The sequence below is a fragment of the Arvicola amphibius genome, chromosome 10, assembly GCF_903992535.2.
Source record: "Arvicola amphibius chromosome 10, mArvAmp1.2, whole genome shotgun sequence".
Classification (NCBI taxonomy): domain Eukaryota; kingdom Metazoa; phylum Chordata; class Mammalia; order Rodentia; family Cricetidae; genus Arvicola; species Arvicola amphibius.
This window is the reverse complement of record NC_052056.1, coordinates 1,484,034-1,504,963: the sequence shown is the minus strand read 5'-3', so window position 1 is coordinate 1,504,963 and position 20,930 is coordinate 1,484,034. Positions and strand designations below refer to the sequence as shown.

The 20,930-nt window shown below is 43.2% G+C and overlaps 1 protein-coding gene across 1 annotated transcript in view; it reads right to left on the bottom strand.

Moving 5' to 3' along the window:
- Nucleotides 1-20,930, bottom strand: part of Dscam (DS cell adhesion molecule) — a 445,545-nt gene that overhangs the window by 54,718 nt on the left and 369,897 nt on the right. Inside the window, exons 20-23 of the mRNA XM_038345563.2 lie at nucleotides 9,508-9,661; nucleotides 5,565-5,682; nucleotides 3,457-3,620; nucleotides 1,674-1,772 (exon numbers count right to left, since the gene is read on the bottom strand). Of these exons, the coding sequence (XP_038201491.2) occupies nucleotides 1,674-1,772; nucleotides 3,457-3,620; nucleotides 5,565-5,682; nucleotides 9,508-9,661 (535 nt within the window). The remainder of the gene's footprint in view (nucleotides 1-1,673; nucleotides 1,773-3,456; nucleotides 3,621-5,564; nucleotides 5,683-9,507; nucleotides 9,662-20,930) is intronic.

Here is a 20,930-nt window from a genome sequence, read left to right as displayed (position 1 = left end):
GCTGGGTCCTGGTGGCTTCTTGGCAGCAGCGATCTCTTTTTTTTTTCTCTGCTAATGAGTCCCTGTGCCTTGCACATGGCAGCCGCTTCAAAGCTGTCCCACGCTCCTCAAACCCACAGGCACAGCCTCACCCCTAATCATCAGCTATTTTTATAGAGTAACCTCACCTTTTTTTCCTCCTGACAAAAATAAAAGAAAGAGACTCCCTTCAGCCAGCACCCAACAATTGGTTCTAGGAGACAGCCGAGTCCTGACTGTGGACACTTGTGATTTCTGGGGAAGGCTGCAGTGCTGAGAATCAAGCTGAAGGAGACTGGATGCCAGGTTCCCAGGAGCCAGAAGTTGGCTGGGTGCCTCATGGCTCCACCCTGCAATGTATGAGCCTTCTCATCTGTCTCCCCATCCTTGAGCCTGAGTCCCATCCTCTTTAATGATCTCTGTTACAAATCGGTACTCACTCTCTCCCACCTCCTGCCTCTTCCTCTGGACAAAGGACTTTTCCTTGTCTATGGATCCCTAGATTAGACACCAGCTCCACTCCTGGCAGAATGACCAGGGTATCTCTTTGCTTCAGCCTCCCTCAGACCTTGCTACAGTGCTCAGAATCCAAAGTCTTCCCGCAAACAGGTTGTTCAACCTGAACACTCTGTGCCTTTAATTATGCACAGGCACAGTAACTGCTGAGTGGAAGTGACCCTACAGAGTTGACAAAATGTGGCGGGAAATATACTAACACCTAACATTTGATGAGCATGTGGTATTACTTATTACAACTTTAATGACTTTCTTACATGATTATGGACAGCTGGAAAGGAGAAAGGATCACAGGTCGCTAAAATTGGAAACTAGCAAGACCAATGTGGCTTCTAGTGGAGAAAACTAGGTGGCCTTCTGTTGTGGGATTTCAATCCCTTTAACCAACGTCTTTTGGGGATTATGACTCCTAGGGTGTGGTTTTGTCTATGGAAATGACACTTTATAGCTTAGGTCTTGCCCTCTCTTGATCCCGTGCTCGCTTGGGTTGTTGGAATGGAGCAGGCAGCTTGCTCATCACCCCTGGACAGAACGACTGGACGAAGACAGCGAGATCAGCGGTGGCATCTACACTGTTCTGTATCAGTGAGCGTTTTTATTTTATGCTTAAATAAATTGAGAACCTGTAACATATTCTTGTGGTTGCCTGCTCTAGTCTTTATCATTTCCTTTTTCTTTTTTTTTTTTTTTTTTTTTTTTTTTTTGGTTTTTCGAGACAGGGTTTCTCTGCGGCTTTGGAGCCTGTCCTGGAACTAGCTCTTGTAGACCAGGCTGGTCTCGAACTCACAGAGATCCTCCTGCCTCTGCCTCCCGAGTGCTGGGATTAAAGGCGTGCGCCACCACCGCCCGGCTCTCCTTTTTCTTTATTTGTTAGTAGTCCACTATTAATTGTATCAACTATAGACTTATATACCAGATGATTTTGTAACTGGGACTCCTTGGATAAATGATCCAAGTTTCAGCAAACACCATAAAGACAGATGCATGCTTCAGAAGCATGCAGAGATAATGGGGAAATTAATTCTCTGAAGTACTTGGGGGAGAATAAGCTATCAGACAACAGTTATTTGATGAAGATGTGTCACTTTTTGTCAGCGGATATTCCACAAAACAGTGATGTGGGTGGCTCATCTCATTACCTCTGATGGAGCTACCCCCATTGTCCCCAGGGAGCCAGGAGAGGGTGATGGAGGAAGACGTCGTTTTGGATACAGTGAGCCGAGGCTGATCTGGTGGAACTAGAGAGGAAACAGTTTGTAGAAAGCAAGAATTAGTTCTTCACATCTTCAATCCTCTGTAACAGTCATTTACCAAATCATTTGTAACAGCCATTGATTAAATATGCTTTCTAGGTTGCAAACTAGGCAATTCATTTCTGTCAAAGTGTCTATTTCCTTGATATCCCAGGCTAAAGAGACAGAATATAGTGAATCTATTATTAAGGAAAAGTCAACCACATTTCTACCTCAACTTACACATAATTCATTTTCTCACCATCCCTTAGACTCCTGAGTTGCTCATTACAGATTGAAATCTTTAAATTTACTGAGGACACAAGCACTAATTTATTCTGAACTTCAGTCAGGAAATTAAGTGGAAACGATAGACATGCCTGCTTAGTTATTCTGCTTTTCCCAAGAAAAAGGAAAGGGAAGATTCATTTAGCAGGAAGAATAATTATAAAAACTCCACACTTCAAGGCACAGCATATGCACACATATACACAAGCACATATACGAAAACAAGCCCATATATGTGCACACATATGCACATAAACAGACACAAACAAGAAGATACTCAGCCACACAAATATATACACACACGAACAAACACACATATAGGCAGACACATGCGCACACAAATACAGATACACACATGTGCATACATGCACATATACATGCACAAAGAACTCTGAAAACCAAAGCTGTGATGTGACAGTGGTTGTGGCCATGTGCACCCAACCTCATGTAAGGATGGAGGAACACAGACTAAACAATGGCCTTAATTCAATTCTGGACAAAACACTAAATTGATTCACAATCAAATCATCCCAGACTTAGAGAGCGCTCACAGAAAACATCCCCTCTTCCTAGGAGGCAAGCCAGAAATGTTGACCCAAAGGCCAGAAACACTGACCCATTTGCTTAGAAAAATAATTTAATGATACCTTCAGCAATACCCTAGAACTATACTGACTTCAATTAACTCAAATTTCAAGATAGATTACATCTTGTCCTGTACAGGAGAGTAATGATGGCATTTTCATTTGCTGTGATCTATTAACGTGACAATATCTGCATCCAAAGAATCACACATTTTAATTTTCCTCTGATAAAAATATCCCTCCTCCAACTAAATCTGAAACCATTCAATAGCCATGTGGGTTTTGCACACTGATTTAATATCACATTATTTGAAGGTAGTTGTGTATATTTTTGTATGGCAGTAAATTACTAAATGTCTTGCATCAAAGACAAAGTATAACAATTAGATTAGAGAGTCAGTGGGCAACTCCATGAATAGCTGAAACTCTAAGTCTCTTGTTATTCTACTTCACTTTGTAGTTGATGCATGATATGTCATTGTTTATTGACTTAATTAGCAGACATAAATGATCACACTCAGAGACTTACTTTCCATGAAGGCTGTACTGGTTATACACGTGTGTGTAAACCATGCATGAGTTGAAATGATCAAGAATGGCTTTTTTAGAGATGTTCACATATAGAAATAAGACTAGACATTTTATACATAACAAAAAACAGAAGGACTTCACGTATCACTCTGATTGGTTCAGTCTCAATTTTGCTAAATAAACATGGTATTTACCAAATAGAAACAGCCATGAGCTATTTCTGAGTTGGCTCAATTTTGCTATCTGCATGTAGTAAAAGATCACTCAAGAGGACCTCAGCTTTGTACCTTGAACTTGCAAATTTAGAATGATCTCATCTGATCCCCAGTTGTTATTGGCGACACAGCTGTAATAGCCCGAGTCCTCTGCCTTCACCGTGCGAATGATGAAGCTTCCGTTGCTGAAGATGCTCCTACGGCCGTCAATCGTCACCAGGCTGGGTGTCCCGTTACTACCTCACAGGAAGAAAAATGCACAGATTAAAGAAATTACAACCCACATTAGCTGAGGTTGGCAAAAAAAAAAAAAGCATTAAGCCTTTCTCTGGCGCAAACAGAAAATTGCAACCTCAATTATTTTTGCATCATAAAACAACGATGTTGTGATTATGTGGCCAAACTACTGACTAGTAAAGATATTTTTTTTTTTAATTCTTTCATTCAGAAGGTTAGAGCTGTGCCAGTTGCCAAGAATTGAGCTCAGCGAGTGGTCAGGTACTCGTGACTACTGTCACACGTACATGTCTTCCTCTCTACTCAGCCGTCGGGGACCGTCTCACTGTGCCGAGAGTGAGAAACGCTTGTTGGCAGAAAGGCCGACTTGATCAAATCAAATGGCACACTAAACTTCGCAATCGCTATAGACGTAAAATCACTTTAAAATCACAGTTCACAATGAACTTAACATATGCAGAACAAGGCCTCTCCAGGGAACATGGAGCTGACCCTCCTGTGAAGAGTTCTTTGTCACCACAACCACAGTCAGGGTGGCAGATTGTCCAGTTGAGGAGGGTTCACTCCCAGGTAAGGCAGAGTGCCAGCTTGACCCAGGGAGCGTATGAATTTGCTTTGGATTAACCAGTTTAAATGCAACGAGAAAATTGCTCACGGGACCCAACCCCTCATTTCAATCATTTACGCTTGTAAGTGCTTTTGTTTGAAAATAGGCACCCTTCTGAATCCGTTATTTTAAATCTCCATGCCTATTAATGAATGTTCAGCCTCTATTTATATCTGGACTTCTTCCCCTGCATAGTGATAAAGCATGTTTAAGAGACACGTGGACAGAACTCATTACTCTCCCTCTGTCTTGGTTTTATTATTATAGTAATCACTAGAGAGCACGGAGAACCAGTTTTCCTGTTGGCCGAGTTCAAATGTATTTAATTTCTTTATCTCAAGACAGGGTCTCGCTATGTGGCCCAGCAGGCTGTCCTTAAACTGGCAATGTTCCTACATTTGCCTGTCAAGAGCTGGAACTACATGGGACTGTGTTCCATCCCTTATTTCACTTTAATTGTGTGTGTATGTGGGAAGAGGGGTGTGTAAATGTATCACCCATGGAGGCAAGAGGCTTTTGGATACTCCTGGAGATGGAGTGACAGGCGGTTATGAGGCACTGGATATGGGTGCTGGGAGCCAAACTCAAGTCCCCTGCCAGGTCAGTACTGAGCCATCTCTCCAACCCCTGAATTCCATTTCTTAAAGGTCCTTCTGGGGCCCTGTGCCTCAGGTTGTATTGCCCGTTTTCTCTGAAGGAGAGAGAGCTGGGAAAGCTCCTGATGACTTGTGCCTTGACATCACAGAGCAAATGCCACTGCGATAATTGGTGGTCTAGTTCCTTTCCTCACGAGGGTTTCCATAGATTTCTGGTTCTGGATTGATAGAGGACTGATACATAGAGTTGATCAAAGCTGCATGCTTTAAGCAATTTCTCCTGATGGAGCTGAAATGCTTGAAGGTTGGTACTGGCTGCTCTTTCTACCTCATTTCAAGAGAGTGCTAGGTTTCTTCAGTTTCTATTAATATGCATGAAGTAAGGGTTGGCATGTAACCCAGTAGGTAGAGTGCTTCCCTAGCATGTATGAGGCGAGCATGTTTGATGCTTTGCACTGAATATACTGGGCATGGTGGCATATACCTGTAATCCCAACACTAGGGAAATGGAGGTGGGAGATCAGAAATTCATCCTTAATTATAGAGTGTGGGGATGGCTAGCTTGGACTACAAAAATAGTATTTATGCATGTGCACATGTGTGTGCACGCGCGAGCACAAACACACACACACACACACACACACACACACACACAGTAAAATCCCACTAAACTTAGTCCAAGGCTGCCTGACATACTGGCTAAGGGCTCGCGAAAAGGCATACATTGGGTTACTGGTTACCTGTCTTTCATCCATTTTACTGCAGGTGAGGGGTCTCCAACAGCTTTACAGGGCAAGACGATGTCCTTCATCCATGGCGTAGTTACTGTCCCACTGAAGGTGAGGATCCGTGCAGGAGCTACAACACCAAAGAGCAGACTATCTATACAGAGCCAAGGTGATCTTCCCAACAGAGTAGCCCCCCAGAGGCAATTAACACTGCAGCTGTTGATGCTATTCTCTGGTGGATGCCTTGTAAGGGGTTATCCTTGTAAGGACATGTTCACGGATGAGAGTTCCCCGTTGCGGCATCCTTTTCTTCTTCTAACCAAATATTAACAGTATATTAAACACTCGGCATTTCATAAGCCAGGCAACTGCAAGCTGTGAGTTTCTATGAGCTCTATTATTTTTTCGAAGCACTTTATGAAGTGATTCATCTCAGCCCTCAAAACTGCACGTTAAAATATACTTTTAATATCTGAGAGAATAGACACCATAAAACACAAAGTCCAACAGCCAGGGGAAGTAAATCTGGACCAAAGCTATTTACCGGCTGTATGATACTTTTGTCTGTTTCCCCACACAGTTTGGTCTTTAACTCATGTACACATTAAGGAAAGGGGATAGTTAAGGGTGGTCATTTGGCTTGGGACAGTGGTTCCCAGCCACTACTTTCGGTGATTCTCAGGACTGGAAAACAACTCCCCCATGTGCCATCCTCCAGGCACTATGTCCTGGTGCACAAACACCAAGGCAGAGGCTGTTCTTCTGTATTTGAGCCAGCACGCTTGGACATGCACTGGAGGCTGATTATGCAGAAAGGAGAGGCAGGTTCTCCTTGTAGGATCCCAACCTGGCTAGTACTCAGACATGGAGATCACAAGTGGGAAGCCCCAAACTTACTCTGGAGCCATACAAATGGGACCAGAGCTGCTGGGAGACCTGCATGGTTCTGGGCTTAATACTGGCCAAAGGAGGGGAGGGCAGGAACCCTGGGATCCCTGGAACTGAGTCTGGCTCAGATCACCGACTATTACAAATGACAAAAACCATTCCTGTTTCCATTGTCCTGAACATGGTGGGTGAAGGCCAGCTGCCTCAGAAGCTGGGCTTTGGTGTGAGGAACTTTTCTAGGCTGTCTGGTCATGTGTGTGAAACAACTCCTAAGGAGGTGGGGATGGTCTAAGGCTGGGGCTGCCTTTACCATCAGTCTTGGTGGGGTTTTGGCATTTTTCTTTCCCAGTCTCCCAAGATTGTCTTTTATATTTAGGAGGATGCCCTCAGGGGCAGAGTGGGGACCTTTGACACTTTTAAATGGCCATTCACTTTCAGGAATACACATACACACACATTTATACACATGTATATGTGTGTACACACATATTCAAACTCATGGCATAAAGAACTGTGTCATCTTAAATATGTCAGTAATAAGAGAAACTGGAGGGGTATAAAGGGCAGCTCTCTGTCTGTACCCTACACTTCTGCCATATGAAGCAGTTCTGAGATAAAGTTTATCAGAGACAGAGAGAGAAGTGACCACACAGATACACACAGAGATAGAGAGACACAGAAAGAACACACACACACACACACACACACACACACACACACACACAATCATGCATGAGTTTCCCCTCTTTAAATCTCCTACAGTATCTTTGCATTTCACTCTGAGTGAGGTCTGAAATCCCAAACACAATCCCGATGCCCTTGCAGGCTCAGGCCTTTTTTCCTTTGGTCTTCAGCGTGTGCTGTTCCCTCTGGCAGCTCCACTCAGTTCCAACACTGCTGCCCCTGAGAGTTACACATTACCTTTATCTTTTCCAGCCTTGATGCACGCCTGTGGCCCTTCACTGTGGCCCTCACTTTCCTGGGGGTCTCATGCCCATGGCACTCCCTCCACTGGCTCCCCACTTTCCTAGGGGGTCTCATGGCCCTTCCTCCACTGTCTCTCCACTTTCCTGGGGGTCTCATGCCCATGGCTGTCCACCGCCTCTGCACTGTCCTTGGGGTCTCATGTCTGTGGACTTCCACTGCCCCTGTACCTCTTGTGGTTTTTCTGGATAACACTCGGGGCAGTTGACCACTGTGCATGGGTTTCTTGATGCTCCTTACTGACTGTCTCCCACAAAACTGTGAGCTCCATGAGGGTAGGGGTGTCTGCTCTGCTCATCCTTAGAAGAAACAGTTCTGCACTAACCAAGCCCTCCTTCTTCTGAACACTCAACTTCACCCTATTTCCCAGCCTTCCCTTCACCACATGAAGTGAGACCTCCAGGTGAACCATCTTGTCAGAAGTCTCTGTGTTGGGCCAAACTGTGAAGATTTAGGAAGATCTGATTCCACAGTCAAACCCCGTGAGCTAAGCTCCTTGTATTTCAGTTAGTGTCTAATGTATAATGGGCATTTAAATAATTATTTGTTTGTTTGGTGGTGCCAGGGACCAATGCAGGGTCTCATGCATACTTTACAACTGAGTAGAATATTGCCACTCCAGGGATTGATTTATAAAATAACTTCAATACAGCCTCTCCTGGTCGATCCCACTCCTAAGGAACCTGGTTTATATCTGAGCCCCATCTGACAGTGTAGGATCACCCCTACTTCCATCAGGCTGTCTGCAGACAGGAAGGACCTGCAGGAATTCCTACCCATTTATCCTACAGGGCAGAATTTATAGACCATGCCTTCCCTGGACTCCACTGCTTTCTCAGTGTTAGAAGGTATGTGAATATCACAGAGAAGGTATGGGAATATCACGGCTAAAGAGTACGACAGACAAGAATGCCAATGTATTTTCTTTTAAATTGATGTTTTACCTGTCTGCGTTTGTATTGAAATTATAGAAATTTCTTCTTCCCTCACCATCTTCAGCTGCCCATTCCCCAACTACCATATCTACAAGCATGTTACCAAAGACTTTGGGAGGTAAAATTTCGGAGTTTGGAATGTCTGGGATTTTCCTTTAGTCTCATTAGACATTTTTATCGGAACTATATCACCAATGCAGAGTCAAGAGGCATCGCCTGAAGAAACTGGAATTAGGATTCGTGGAAGCGGACTCACTGCCAAGGCTGACGCGATCACACTGTGGGAGCACTTACTGACAGCAACCACCACAGCGAGCACCGTGGCTATGTCTGCTTTCAATGATCTGTCTGCTGTTGTGGAGAGACAAAGCCCCAGACTGATGCTTAGGGATGCTCTGGTCCTTACTGACTCCACGTCTCTTTGTGGCATTCTACAAATGAACTGTGCAGTGGTTTGCATGAGAAACACCTCTCATTGGCTCATGGATTTGAATGTTTGGTCCCCAGTTGAAGGTTCTGTTTGGGGAGTTTAACAAATCCTTGGCAGGTGAGGCCTTGCTGGAGGAAGTATACCTCTGGGGTGGGCTTAGAGGGTTTACAGCCTCACCTACTTCCAGTTCACTCTTTCTGCTTCATGCTGTGGCTGGAGATGTGATCTCTCAGCGTTCTACTCTGCCCATGGATGGCTATCCTTCCCTGCCAGGATAGTGGCTGTCTCTGGAACTAAAAACCAAAATAAACTCTTTCTCCCATAGGCTGCTTGGTCATTGTCTTTGATCATAGCAATGAAGAATAGCTAATTCAATAGCTGATGATTCTCTTATGTTTGTAACATTTCAAATCTCACACACTGTGAAACAGGCATGTCTTTTTAATAAATGTGAACCTGATTTAAAGAAGAACTTGGGGAAAATGGCAGGTAGTGATTATCACTAATTCTCCCAAACATATATTTATAGTATATGAAGCCTGAATCAGCCCTTGGTGCTGTGTTCACCACGAGGGAAGCTGCTTTCCTGACTGGCACACAGAGCCAGGACTGACTTGCTGGAATGTGATGCCCACAACCTTTCTTTCAGGGAAAGCAGGGACCTAACAACCATTGAGCTGTGCTGAGATTTAAGGTTCTTCCACTGTGGTTCACATACCTTTAGCCAGGGGCTCGACAGTGATGATCTCACTGCTGTTGCCTCTTCCAGCTGACGTCACCGCCACCACCCAGACACTGTACTGTCGATTCCGACTCAGGTTAGGGATTCTGTAGGAAAACGAGTCAGGGGAGGCTTCAAACTCGCTGATGACCTGTGGAAAGACACAGACATGTTCCCTTACTCATGGAAGCAAGCGGTACAATGGCTTCCAAAAAGAATGTTGACCAATATATTGCCTAGTGAAGCCTAGACCACCAGGCACCCTACGAAGGGCTGGATTTTCAATGTGAACTGTAATTGGTATATTTAGGTGGTTCACAGTCTATGTCATCTGGAGCACCTTTGATGACCACTCACCCTTACTGTTTGTCACCAAAGAGAACAGAACACATGAGACAGTGTTTTAAAAGTTTTGCTCAAAAAAAAAAAAAAGTTTTGCTCATGGGTTAATGGATGGCAGTGATCTCTCAGAGATGTCAACCAATAAGCTAACTTCAGCAGCAGGGGTGTTTAATTTTGAAAGGGGCTTCAGGCCACAGTACATGGGGGGACCCAAGAGGAGCCTGGCAGCCCCACAAAGCTAAAGGGACATAACTGAACAACAGTTCACAGGAGCCAGGACTAGAAATGGAAAAGGCAGACACAGAGAGGATTCCCGGGATCCAGGGAAGTTTTATGTGGGTGTTCGGTGAGCAAATCTGCACACACATGGGCGGGGGAAACTCCTCAGGACAGGGAAAGAGCCACCTGAAAGGCTCTGAGTCAGAGCTCAGCAGTCACAAGGACTGGAAATGCTGCCGGCTCCCAACACTACATATCAAGACTGGGAGCACTGGCTTAGGACATAAGGGTTTTACCTTGAAAGTGAGGAATATTTAGCTTAGGATTCAATAGTAGTCTAGCCTGGTCTAACAGGACACAAAATCAAGAACCAGAAAGATGAAATGATCACTCAGTAACAATTACACCTCAGAATGAAGGTAAATAATAATTAGAACATCTACCGATTAGGTAGGTAACTTTCCTAATGACATCCAATGGGAAAAAAAAAAAAAAACCTTGCTGTATGTGAACACCATCCACATTATTACATAGATGAGTGGATAAGTAAAATGTATTATGCTCAACCCATGCAGTATTACTCAGCCACAGAAAAGAACGGAGCCAAATATTGCAGTGAGTGGACCTTGAAAACACATTGCTAAGTGGAAGAAATCAATTATAAATTATCACACAGATTTAAATGTCCAGAATAGACAATGTATAGACAGGAAGTTGAGGAATTTTCAAGGAAAGTGTGGGCAAAGAGAACAAGGGGGTGACAGCTTTTTTGTTGTTGTTGTTTTAGGAAGACAGGATCCTTCTCAAGTTAGAGAAAGGAAGGGTCAAGGGATGAAGAAAGCACACTAAAGTGCCCACTTTGAAAGCGTCTGATCCGGGCTGTGTAAATGACCTCTCAACAAAGCCAAAGCAAACAAACAAACTTCTAGTAGGGATTCCAGAATTTGGAAATCATGAGTCATGGAGAAATAATTATATATATTAAAAATGACCCCAAAGCGACACAGAATATTTTTTCAAAGTCAATAAAGCAGTTTTATAATTATTTTATAATAGCAATATTAGAACTTCATAGGTTAAAAAGCGTAAACTGAAAGGTGGAAGGCATAAGGATGCTTGCCAAACTCAAAAGACATTGCACCAGTTCACACACACATATGTGCAGCACTGCCTGGACTTGCTAGGTCATAAAAGAAAAAGATGGCATGAAGTTGGGATGGGGTGTGAGGACAATCTGGAGAAAACTGAAGGGAAAATGGAAGGCAAACACATTAATTTCATTGCATGCAAATATCAAAAATAAGGAAAATATGAAAACCACAGAAGACTAGATTGTTAGCAGATAGGACAGCATGATGCTCACTAGGAGTTTCTCCAAAACATCCTAACAGGTTAAACGCTGGCAACTAAGACAAATGTATAAAGCAACAGCATGAACCAGCTGCATGAGGGTTTCAACCAGGGTACTAAAGGAAGGGAGAGGTGTGAAATAGTAGTTAATGATGTGTTACATTCACTGATGCTGTGAAATATTTGCTTCATGATGCAACGTTGTGTTGCAATCTTTTATATTGCATTTTTTTTTTTTAAATCTGGAAAACTGTGTTACTTTGTCTGCCTGAAATACCTGATTGGTCTAATAAAAAGCTGAAGGGCCATTAGGCAGGCAGGAGAGGAATAGGCAGGGCATCCAAGAAGAGAGAATAAATTGAAGAAGAAATGAAAGAGGGGGAGACAAGAGAAGGAGAAGTAGAGAGGACACCAGAGGCCAGTCACCTATCCACGCAGTCAGTCACAGAGTAAGAAGGAAAGAAAGATATATAGAATAAAAAAAAGTTAAAAACCCCAAAGGCAAAACATAGTTAAAAAGAAATGGGATAATTTAAGATAGAAAACGCTGTCCAGAAACAAGCCAAGCTCAAGGCAGGTATTAAAAAATAAGAATAAGTCTCTGTGTATTGATTTGGGATCTGCTCTGCCCCCAAAGAGCAGAGAGCAAAAGGAACAACCAACTACGGAGGAGCTGTAGGGAGAAAAGCTGCGGAGAAACGCTGAAAATGTTCCAAACTTGAGACCCAGAGACACAAGAATCGTAATGAGCTCAGTCAGAAAAAAAAATAAAGTCACATAAACAACAGCAGGGCAGATAGATCATAATCCAACTACTCAAGGCAGCCGCCAAGAAGCAGTTCAGAGACACCCAGAGCTGTGTGCAGTAACAAAGAGGCTGGCCGATGAAGTCATTCCAAAGCCAATCCAAGTAAGATGCCTGCAGGACAAACTTTTAACCAAAGGGAAAAGAATCAAAGTATACATTCAACATTCTCCAAAATTAAAAGTAAAACCTTTTCAGATATTTAAAAGACTAGATGACTCTCCAGGAGAGACACAGCCTGGGAGGTGCTAAAGGGTCCTGCACAGAGAAGGACAAATGTCCCCATTGATGCAAACCCTCAGATGCCTGGGCACACGTTAATTAGCCTGCACCACGTGACGTGTGCATGTCTGCATCTACAATGGCTGACCCCGGGAAACCCCATGGCCCACTTTTCAGGTTGATTCTTGACATGTTTATGTCAGAACTCAGAGGCTGTGTGCACGTGCTTGCCTTCTGTGATGTTCCAAGATGAAACAGGAGTCAAGTTAAATTTTCAAGCTTAGTGATGTTCAAGGGAGAGAAAGGAATCAAATGAGGGTACCATTTGAAAAACACATTTTTCACTATTTAAATTATACTATTGATAGTTAAAAATAATAGCTTGGCCTGGGTTTACTTTATGGATAAAAGTAAAACACAAGATAATGGCTTGGTGGTGGGGAATGGAAACAGAAATCTGCGTCAGAGGCACACTGGAAGTTTCTCTGCTGTGAGTGAGGTATACGGTGTCAGAAGCAGACTATGATAAATCTGCTCAAGGCCAATATCAAAGAAACTGTTCAAGTTTCATCCTGAGTAGAAAAACAAAGCCAATGGGCCTGTCAAAAAATTAAATTGGAATTTTAGGAACATTTAAGCCATTCAAAGAAGGCACGAACAGAGCAAGAAGGAAAGGGAGCCTGACCAGACATTTCAAACCAAGGAGCACAACAATCACATCCATAATTACATTAAGCAAATGAGGTTGAACCCCTGAATTTAAAGACAAGGGTTTTTCTACCTGGTAAGAAAACAATGGCCACCAAAAGGGTAAAAACAAACCAAAACAAAAATAAGCAAGCCAACAAAAATAATATCCTGTAGAAACCACCAAAATTAACCTGGAACATTTTCCTTAACATTTCACACAATAGATTCAAGAATAAAGCATTCTAGGGCTGATAGTGTATAGAAGCCACTTTGACACTGATAGGAAGGAAGTCAGCTCACCACTGTTCCATGGAGCAGCCACGAGAAACAGGTGATACTAGGACTACACACACCTTACAGGTAAGAAACCTGAAGGGCACACAGAGGTCATAGCAACCAGACCAGGCAAGCAGAAGAACTGTGCTTCTCACTTCCAAACTCATGCTCCCTGCAGTCAGTTATGACCAACCAACTCTAGATGGGCTCTCTCACTGCTGCAACAACGTCAAGTGACTGGGTCAGCTGTGAAGGGGGGGAGGCATTAGTGCTGCTATTAAACCAGTTTAACTGAATCTCTTCATGGCCTACTGAACCCCATAATCCCCTAGCAAAAAATAATGTCAGAAGATTGTTCACAGTCAAATATTCAGCTTATAGGTAAATTTTTCTGGACAGATAGAGGGAAATGATTGGGCCTCTGCAGGGATTACTCAGTGGTTGCATGCACTCCTTAGTGCACATTTGGGTACACACTGGCATTTAACTATCCCCATCCCCCATAAAATATTCATACCCAGACTTCCAGAAGTTTGGAGGGAATTGGGCTTGTTCCCTGGCAAACTGCATTCTGAGGCAGAAATCCTGAGAATATGTGAATGCACTGTGTGATAGTCTACAGTTTTGTTGTTGCCAACTTATTGTCTCAAGGCTTAGGGATGTGGGGATCATAGCAATCATCTTTATTGAACATGCAACATCAACAAGGAATTATATATACACAAAATAAAGATTTTCTGTGGCGAACACAGCTTTTAGTCAAAACCCAATCTGTATTCTGTCTATGAGGGGTAATTAGTCTTCACTTCCAAAATACACATTTTGTTTATGTTTTGGCCACAGTGTGGAGCATGGCTAAATCAGAAACAAAAAGATTCATTTCTAATGCAGCTCTGCTTGCTTCACCACTTACACAGAAGATTAGCCAAGAATCAAAGAAAGAAAAGTTTCTATTTACAGAAAGCCCTTCCAATCGGCATGGCATCTCTCTAGAAATCAATTGGGAAATAAGAGTTTAGCTATTTAGTATTTCCTAACGGTACCCTGGGAAAGTCAGTTATATGATGTCTTCACCCTTTGAGATGCTTTCCTAATGTCTGTTATAATCAGGCACCATTTTTCTTGTTTTGGTAGAGGGCAAGCATAAAGTTGACAAACGAACCATTAATGTAATTGAAGAGTCAAATAACTTATGTAACTGAATATGTGATTAATGTATCTTAAAATCTGAGCAATATCCATAAAGAAAAAGAGTTTCCCTAAAGATGCTAGTCTTTCCTAATAAGAGATGAAGCCACTTGCTGAATCTGGTGAGCTCTGGTCATCCACATCTCTGGGCCAGAGAAGATAGAGCAGCAAAATGTTCCATTGACAGCTGACTGTGTCTATAGGGAGGAATCTGTGAGCTCCAAGGAAATTCTGTGAACTTGAAGTCTGAAGGACACAGAGTTTGAGAACTACACTTAAAGCATGAAGGCTAGCCATGAGGGCAAAGGCTAGCCCCACTTGCCAGAGGGGAGGGAAGATTTCAGGACCCCTACCACTTCCAGAGTGAGGTTGGGTAACTGACACCCATTCATGGGTCCTAGAGGAGGGGACAGAACAGGAACCACAGATGAGACACCTCCAATAAAAGGGGTGCTTTTGAAATGATGTCATAATAGTTTTCAGCATAATCTCAGCTATTGATGGTGAATAAACCAGGATTAGAAGAAGTGGTAATGGTTAAGAAAGAAAGGAAGGAGAATACGAAAAAAATGATTTGGAGCTCATTCAGTGAACACAATAACTCTATTAGATCTTTTTCTTAAGCTTGGCCAGAATGGTCAATCCAAAGAGGGGTGTTGCCTCTTGATTCCCAAGGAAACATGTACCAAAATATTTAAATATGTGTTGTAATAGCAGTGACTACATATACATTTCAACCATGTCCTTTCTATCATGTTTGCAATAGTCCAGTATCACCCAAGGCAACTTTTACATACGTTTTGGTTACATGACTGTCCCTTCTGAATTACTGGGCATGTTCGATGGGAAAGGATGAGTTTTACTTCTAGGGTTTTCCCAATATATCAGTGGTAATTACATCAAAGACTGAAATGTAGAAGAGGTTGGAGGAATAGAAAGGAAAACATGGCTTCCCTATGAAGCATGACAGGGTATGAGGATAAAGCAGAGTATGAGGCTTAATATATGGTATATTAGGGATTAACAGACCATAGATAGCAAAAGAAGAGTGTGGAAAGGTAGTGAAGGTACCCAGGGGATCAGATGACCTCTTCCGGCCTCTGTAGGCATTAGGCATGCGCATGGCGCATGGCGCATGGATAAACATACAGGTAAAACACTCATACACATGAAACCCTTATAAAGACTTAAGGATCCAGTTACACACATGAACTTGGAGCAGCTGTGGTCATTGCACAAGACCAGTACAAGACCAAGCCAATTAGAAATTCCAGCATAGATGGGATGGGTGCTTGAGCCCTCATCCCTACTTGAGAAGCTGCTGGGGGAAGAATGGCTACTGGTAGGTTCCTGTGCCCCAGTGGGTGATCCCACACTCATGCACATATGGGCAGCACTAATTGGACTCAGTGGGTTTAAAGTAATAAAAAAAAATAGAAAAAAAAAGAGGACATGAGGTTGGGAGGGAGATTGTTGAGGGCATTGGGAGGGAGGAGTAGTAGATAGGATGAAGATGTATAATATACATCATGAACCTTTTAAAGACTAAAATATTTAAAAGACACTCAAGCATCTAAACAATTTTTCTTCCGTTAGATTTTTATCTATTCAGTCTTTACTTCAGAGTTAGGACAGAAGTAGAAGATTCTAGATTTTATTAGAGGCCTGAAGAGTGACTTGATTTTTGAACAGGCTGCTGCCGTGACTGGGGTACGATGGCTATAATTCAGTCCAAGCCTCCCAGAACACTGGGTGCAGGCACATGGCCTCTGTAAAGCTCCTCGGTTCTCGGTGAGAAAGGGGGTCCTTCTGTGTCCAGCAAGATGCCGCAGGGGAGACTTTGGGAGTTGGGCTGCTGGTAGCTCTGTATCCGTTGTTTCCTTAACCATCTCAGGAAAAGGCTGCCCTTTCTCGTCTACAAAACCTGAACATCTTGGCTTTATCAGAGTCCAGAATTAATCTACACGTGTCCCTAAATCAGATGATAGGAAGCAGATGATAGGAAGCAGTTATTTATTTAGATCTTGGCCATCAGAGAAAATGGAAGAAGACAACAAAGTCCATTCTAGCTGAAGTCCTGTGACAGGGACAGCTCATGGTGTTCTCCCAAGGGGCTGGTGTTCTCTCTGAGGATTCGCACTTAAGTTGTCTTCGTTCAAACGGGGTGATCATATCTAGCAATGTGGGAAGCCGTGACAGTGCGTGCAGACACCTCTGAACTGAGTGTGGGGATCCATGGTTAAGGAGAGATACCAAGAATTATAGGACTTCAGCGGAGAGTTATATAAGCATCTGGGCCATAGAATGTTGTGGGGTTAGCATTTGAAGACGACAGTTCTCAGTGAGGAAGCCTGGGAAGTTTCAGCAAGGCAGACTGGTAACAGTGTGTGGGCTGTGCAAATGTGTGTGAAAACACTCTAAAAATAGCCTGTAAAAGGTAAGGCATGAGGTCAATGATCTCCCAAACCTTCTGCCAGCTCTGGACCCTTCCCTCTCTTTGGAAATGCAGTTTTTCATTTAATTCATCTATTTATTTATTTAGAGAAAACCACATCTCCTTTTGCTGTCCATGTGCCCCTATGCAATTCCTTTTTTTTTTTTTTTGGCACCCAAGAGTCTGGAAGTCCCAGTGGGTGATGTGATGTAAGAAACAGATTGAGACCGTCCATTTCCAGTGTGAGGTGTGCTTAGAGCTCGCCAGGTCACGAATGAACAGAAGGCACTGTACTCCTATTCCTTAGCCATGGCTGCAAATACTTGTCTCAGAACTGAGAGCTGTGAAGTCAACGCAGTCACTTGTAATACAACTGAGACCATCACCAGAAATGAGGGCTATCTCTACCCACAAATTATTCATTAGATAAAATTAAGGTCCTAATCCAACGAGATGGGAAATAAGGAAAGGTCAAGTCTCAGCCTTGGGGAGAGGAGGACAGGATTTTAGAAACTCTGTCTGAAGATACCAAGAAACTCCACTGGACAAAACTGATTTACCAAGCTTCCTAGGAAGTCAGTGCCAAAGCTCCCTGTGTTGGCTAGGATGGCCAGCATATGGTTACTCAGCTTGGGCTCATGGTCATTTATTAAATGTTCTAGCTCGCAGATTCTAAGTTAAGATCATGACTTGGCATACTGAGGGTTAATTAAGAATGAGGCAGGACAGGGTTGTGAGGAATTCTTATTGGAACCCAGAAATAAGACTTTTTAGAGCTCTCTCTGTCATCGCTGAGGACATGGCTTAATATTCAGCAAGACGTCTGGGGGTGGAGGGATGGCAGTTCTGTGTGCTTGTTTAAAATGTATATTTATAGAAAAGTTTTATAGGACTTTTGACATGTTTGCCTCCCCAGATCGTATCCAGCATGGAAAATGCAGCTGTCGGGATAAATCGTGTGACGTCTCAACGACTACAGACATTTTAAGAACGCGGTTCTTCTGCACCAGGGTCTGATGGGTGGAGTCCTGGAGCCTGTAGACCTATGCTGTCTGTTCCTTGAAAGAGGGCAGAACTGCCAGAAAGCGCGTTGTCTTAGTGTGCCGGTGCCAGTTTTATGAATGGCCTCTGTGGTCTGTCTTCATTCACACTTATTTCTGCCTTTTGAATGATGGTGTCATCATTTCCCGTTCACGTGTATGATTGTTTTATGGGTAAATAACATAAAATTAGCCACAATTAAGGATGTTAGACTTTTTTTGATAGTTCCTGTAAGCACAGATTTTATGGAATATTTGCTGAACTCATTCCCCAATCCTCTCCATTATTTAGCTTATTGGATGTTAGTAAAATGCCCTCCAATCCTCCATCAGGGTCCCTCTGTGGCCTTACTTTATATTTCCCCTATAGCCTTTCCCTCCATTCCACTGTGGACTCTGCTCTTGCCAGGACTTGGAGCCAAGGTCACCAAGGGCTGAAATTTGCCTCACCCCTTTCTCTAGGAACTCTTCCCAACCCTCAGCTTCTCATGGGGTCAGTAACCACCAGCTAGTCACTAGAATGTATCAAGGAAATGCTTGTTTTATTAGGAGAGTTTAAAGATGGCCCAGAGTGGATCAGAATTTGGAAGGGAATGCATGTGTGCAGTGTAGCAGTCTGCTCAGATTGAATTATTCACCCTGTCTGTCGGATGTAAAACTTATTCCACTTTAAAAAAATTTCAATTAACTTTTTAATGAAAAACTAATTCTATTAAAGAAATGGGGCACTTTAAAAGGCCTAACATCTAATAAAAAAAAATCACAGTTTCTGAAGTCTAGAAAGCTCGGATTCCGTGGGTCTACAGCAGTGTCTTTTAAAAAAGGAAAGAAAGAAAGGAAAGGAAAGCACAGAAAGCCATTGCTTTAATGGAGGAGCAGTGAATGGCATCTCCAGAACACGTAAGTCTTCCTGTTCAGAGGCAGAGAAATGGCCCATAGGTCAACCAGAATAGGAAGTTAGCTGGATCCAATTGATATTTTAAAAAATCCCCATGTATAATTCATTCTGACAGAATCAGCATCTTGTTCCCAGATTTCTTCTTGTTCAGAAGACAATGATCAGTAGAAAGAACTTTGGAAGGCAGAGGGTGCAGAGGCCATAGAGGCCGAGGAGGTCACATTGGCAGCAGAGGCAACACTAACATTGTCAGAGAAATGTACTAGCCTGGCCCATTTCTGTGTCTCTCTGCGTCTTCCTGAGATCACTGGAGATATACATCCATACATCTAACCACTGGCTGCTTTCTACAAAGCCTTTCAAACACAGCATATTTGACTTGTTGGATTTTCAAATATAAGACAAAAGAATTTCTATTATACTTTGCAGCGAACTAAACGTAACATCCAGAAAGACCATGCAAGAAGATTGCCTAGAATCGAGGTCACTGTCTCATTAGAGTTGACACGCCAGCCTCTTCCCTTTTCTAGGCTTTTCCTAACCATATGACCCCCTTTCACTATCCTGTCCCCATTGTCACACCACCTGACACCCTAATTACCTATCTGTCAAAGGGGTATTGTTAGTCTCATTTATGGCTGTCACCCATTCAGTGACTTCTGCACAAAAGAACAAACTTAGCATCCTGCCTCTCCTCTCTCCCAGAAGAGAAGAAATTCAGTGATGATTATTCTTAGTACTAACAATAATCTAGGTACAACATACAGCACTAAAAAGGGTTAATATGGACATCCATTACTCTTAATTGAAAAATACTTGAACTCCACTTAATTCCCTAAATAGCATAATATGCTTGAATCAGGCCAAGTCAAAGATGTTTACAAAGCCAGGATCTCTGAAAGAATCCAAGGCTGGTCAGGAGGGCATTTCAGCAAAACCATGCTGATGGTCATAGTGTGATGATGGGCAGAACACAGAGGATGCCTAAGACATGAAGCTTTGGGGCATGCTATGACAATGTCGGACCCACCTGCCATTAATTGCATGGTTGTCTTGGGCCACAGGGAGACAACCAGTAAAAGAGCCCTGATACAAGTCATGGGCTCAGGAGTCATTTGACTCCTGTGGATGCAAATGGGCCCCAGGCCAGGCTGGCACCTGATGATGACAGTGGAACAGACAAGGCACAGTCTAAGCCTCTTTACCTAAAATTTGTCTAAGAGTTAAAATCTATTTTAAAGGGCATTCTAGCCTACAGGCACTAAGGGAGCTGTGGGCAGCATTGGAAATGACCATTCAGGGTAGCCTCTACTGCCTGCAAGGCTGAGTGCCAGCCCCGTCAGAGAACTATTGCTGGAAGCTCATCTCATAGAGTGAGCAAGCTATCTGATGGGCTTTGGAAGAGCTTCCCTGGGCTTGCTTTTACACAAATGTCATTGACATGTGTGCTCAGATTTCCCTGACTCTAAAACATAAGACTGGTTTCAGGATTCCCAAGCCAAGGTAATCTCTACCCTTCTGGTACAGCCCACTAGCATTCTAACAAATCTGGTAGTACCAAGGGCTACTGATGACAATCTGAAAGCTACAACCCAACTCAGCAGGAGGATCACACAGTGATTGGCTGGTTCCATGGAGGGAAAGAGCTTTTTATTTGCTTGCTAGTTGTTTGTTGGTTTTAAGACAGGGTCTCACTATGCAGTCCAGGCTGGCATGGAACTGGCCATGTAGACCAGTCTGACCTTGAACTCACAGAGATCTGCCTGCTTCTCCCTCTCTTTGACTCCCAAGTGTTCCCACCATGCCTGGAAGAAAGATCATTTCTGAAGGATGAGCTTTTGGGTAACCACACATGGCTGGGGATATGGCCCAGTGTGTAAAAGGATGGATGCATAAGCATAAAAACCTGAGTATCAATTTTTAGTGCCCACATAATGCCTGTTCATGTAGTGTCTA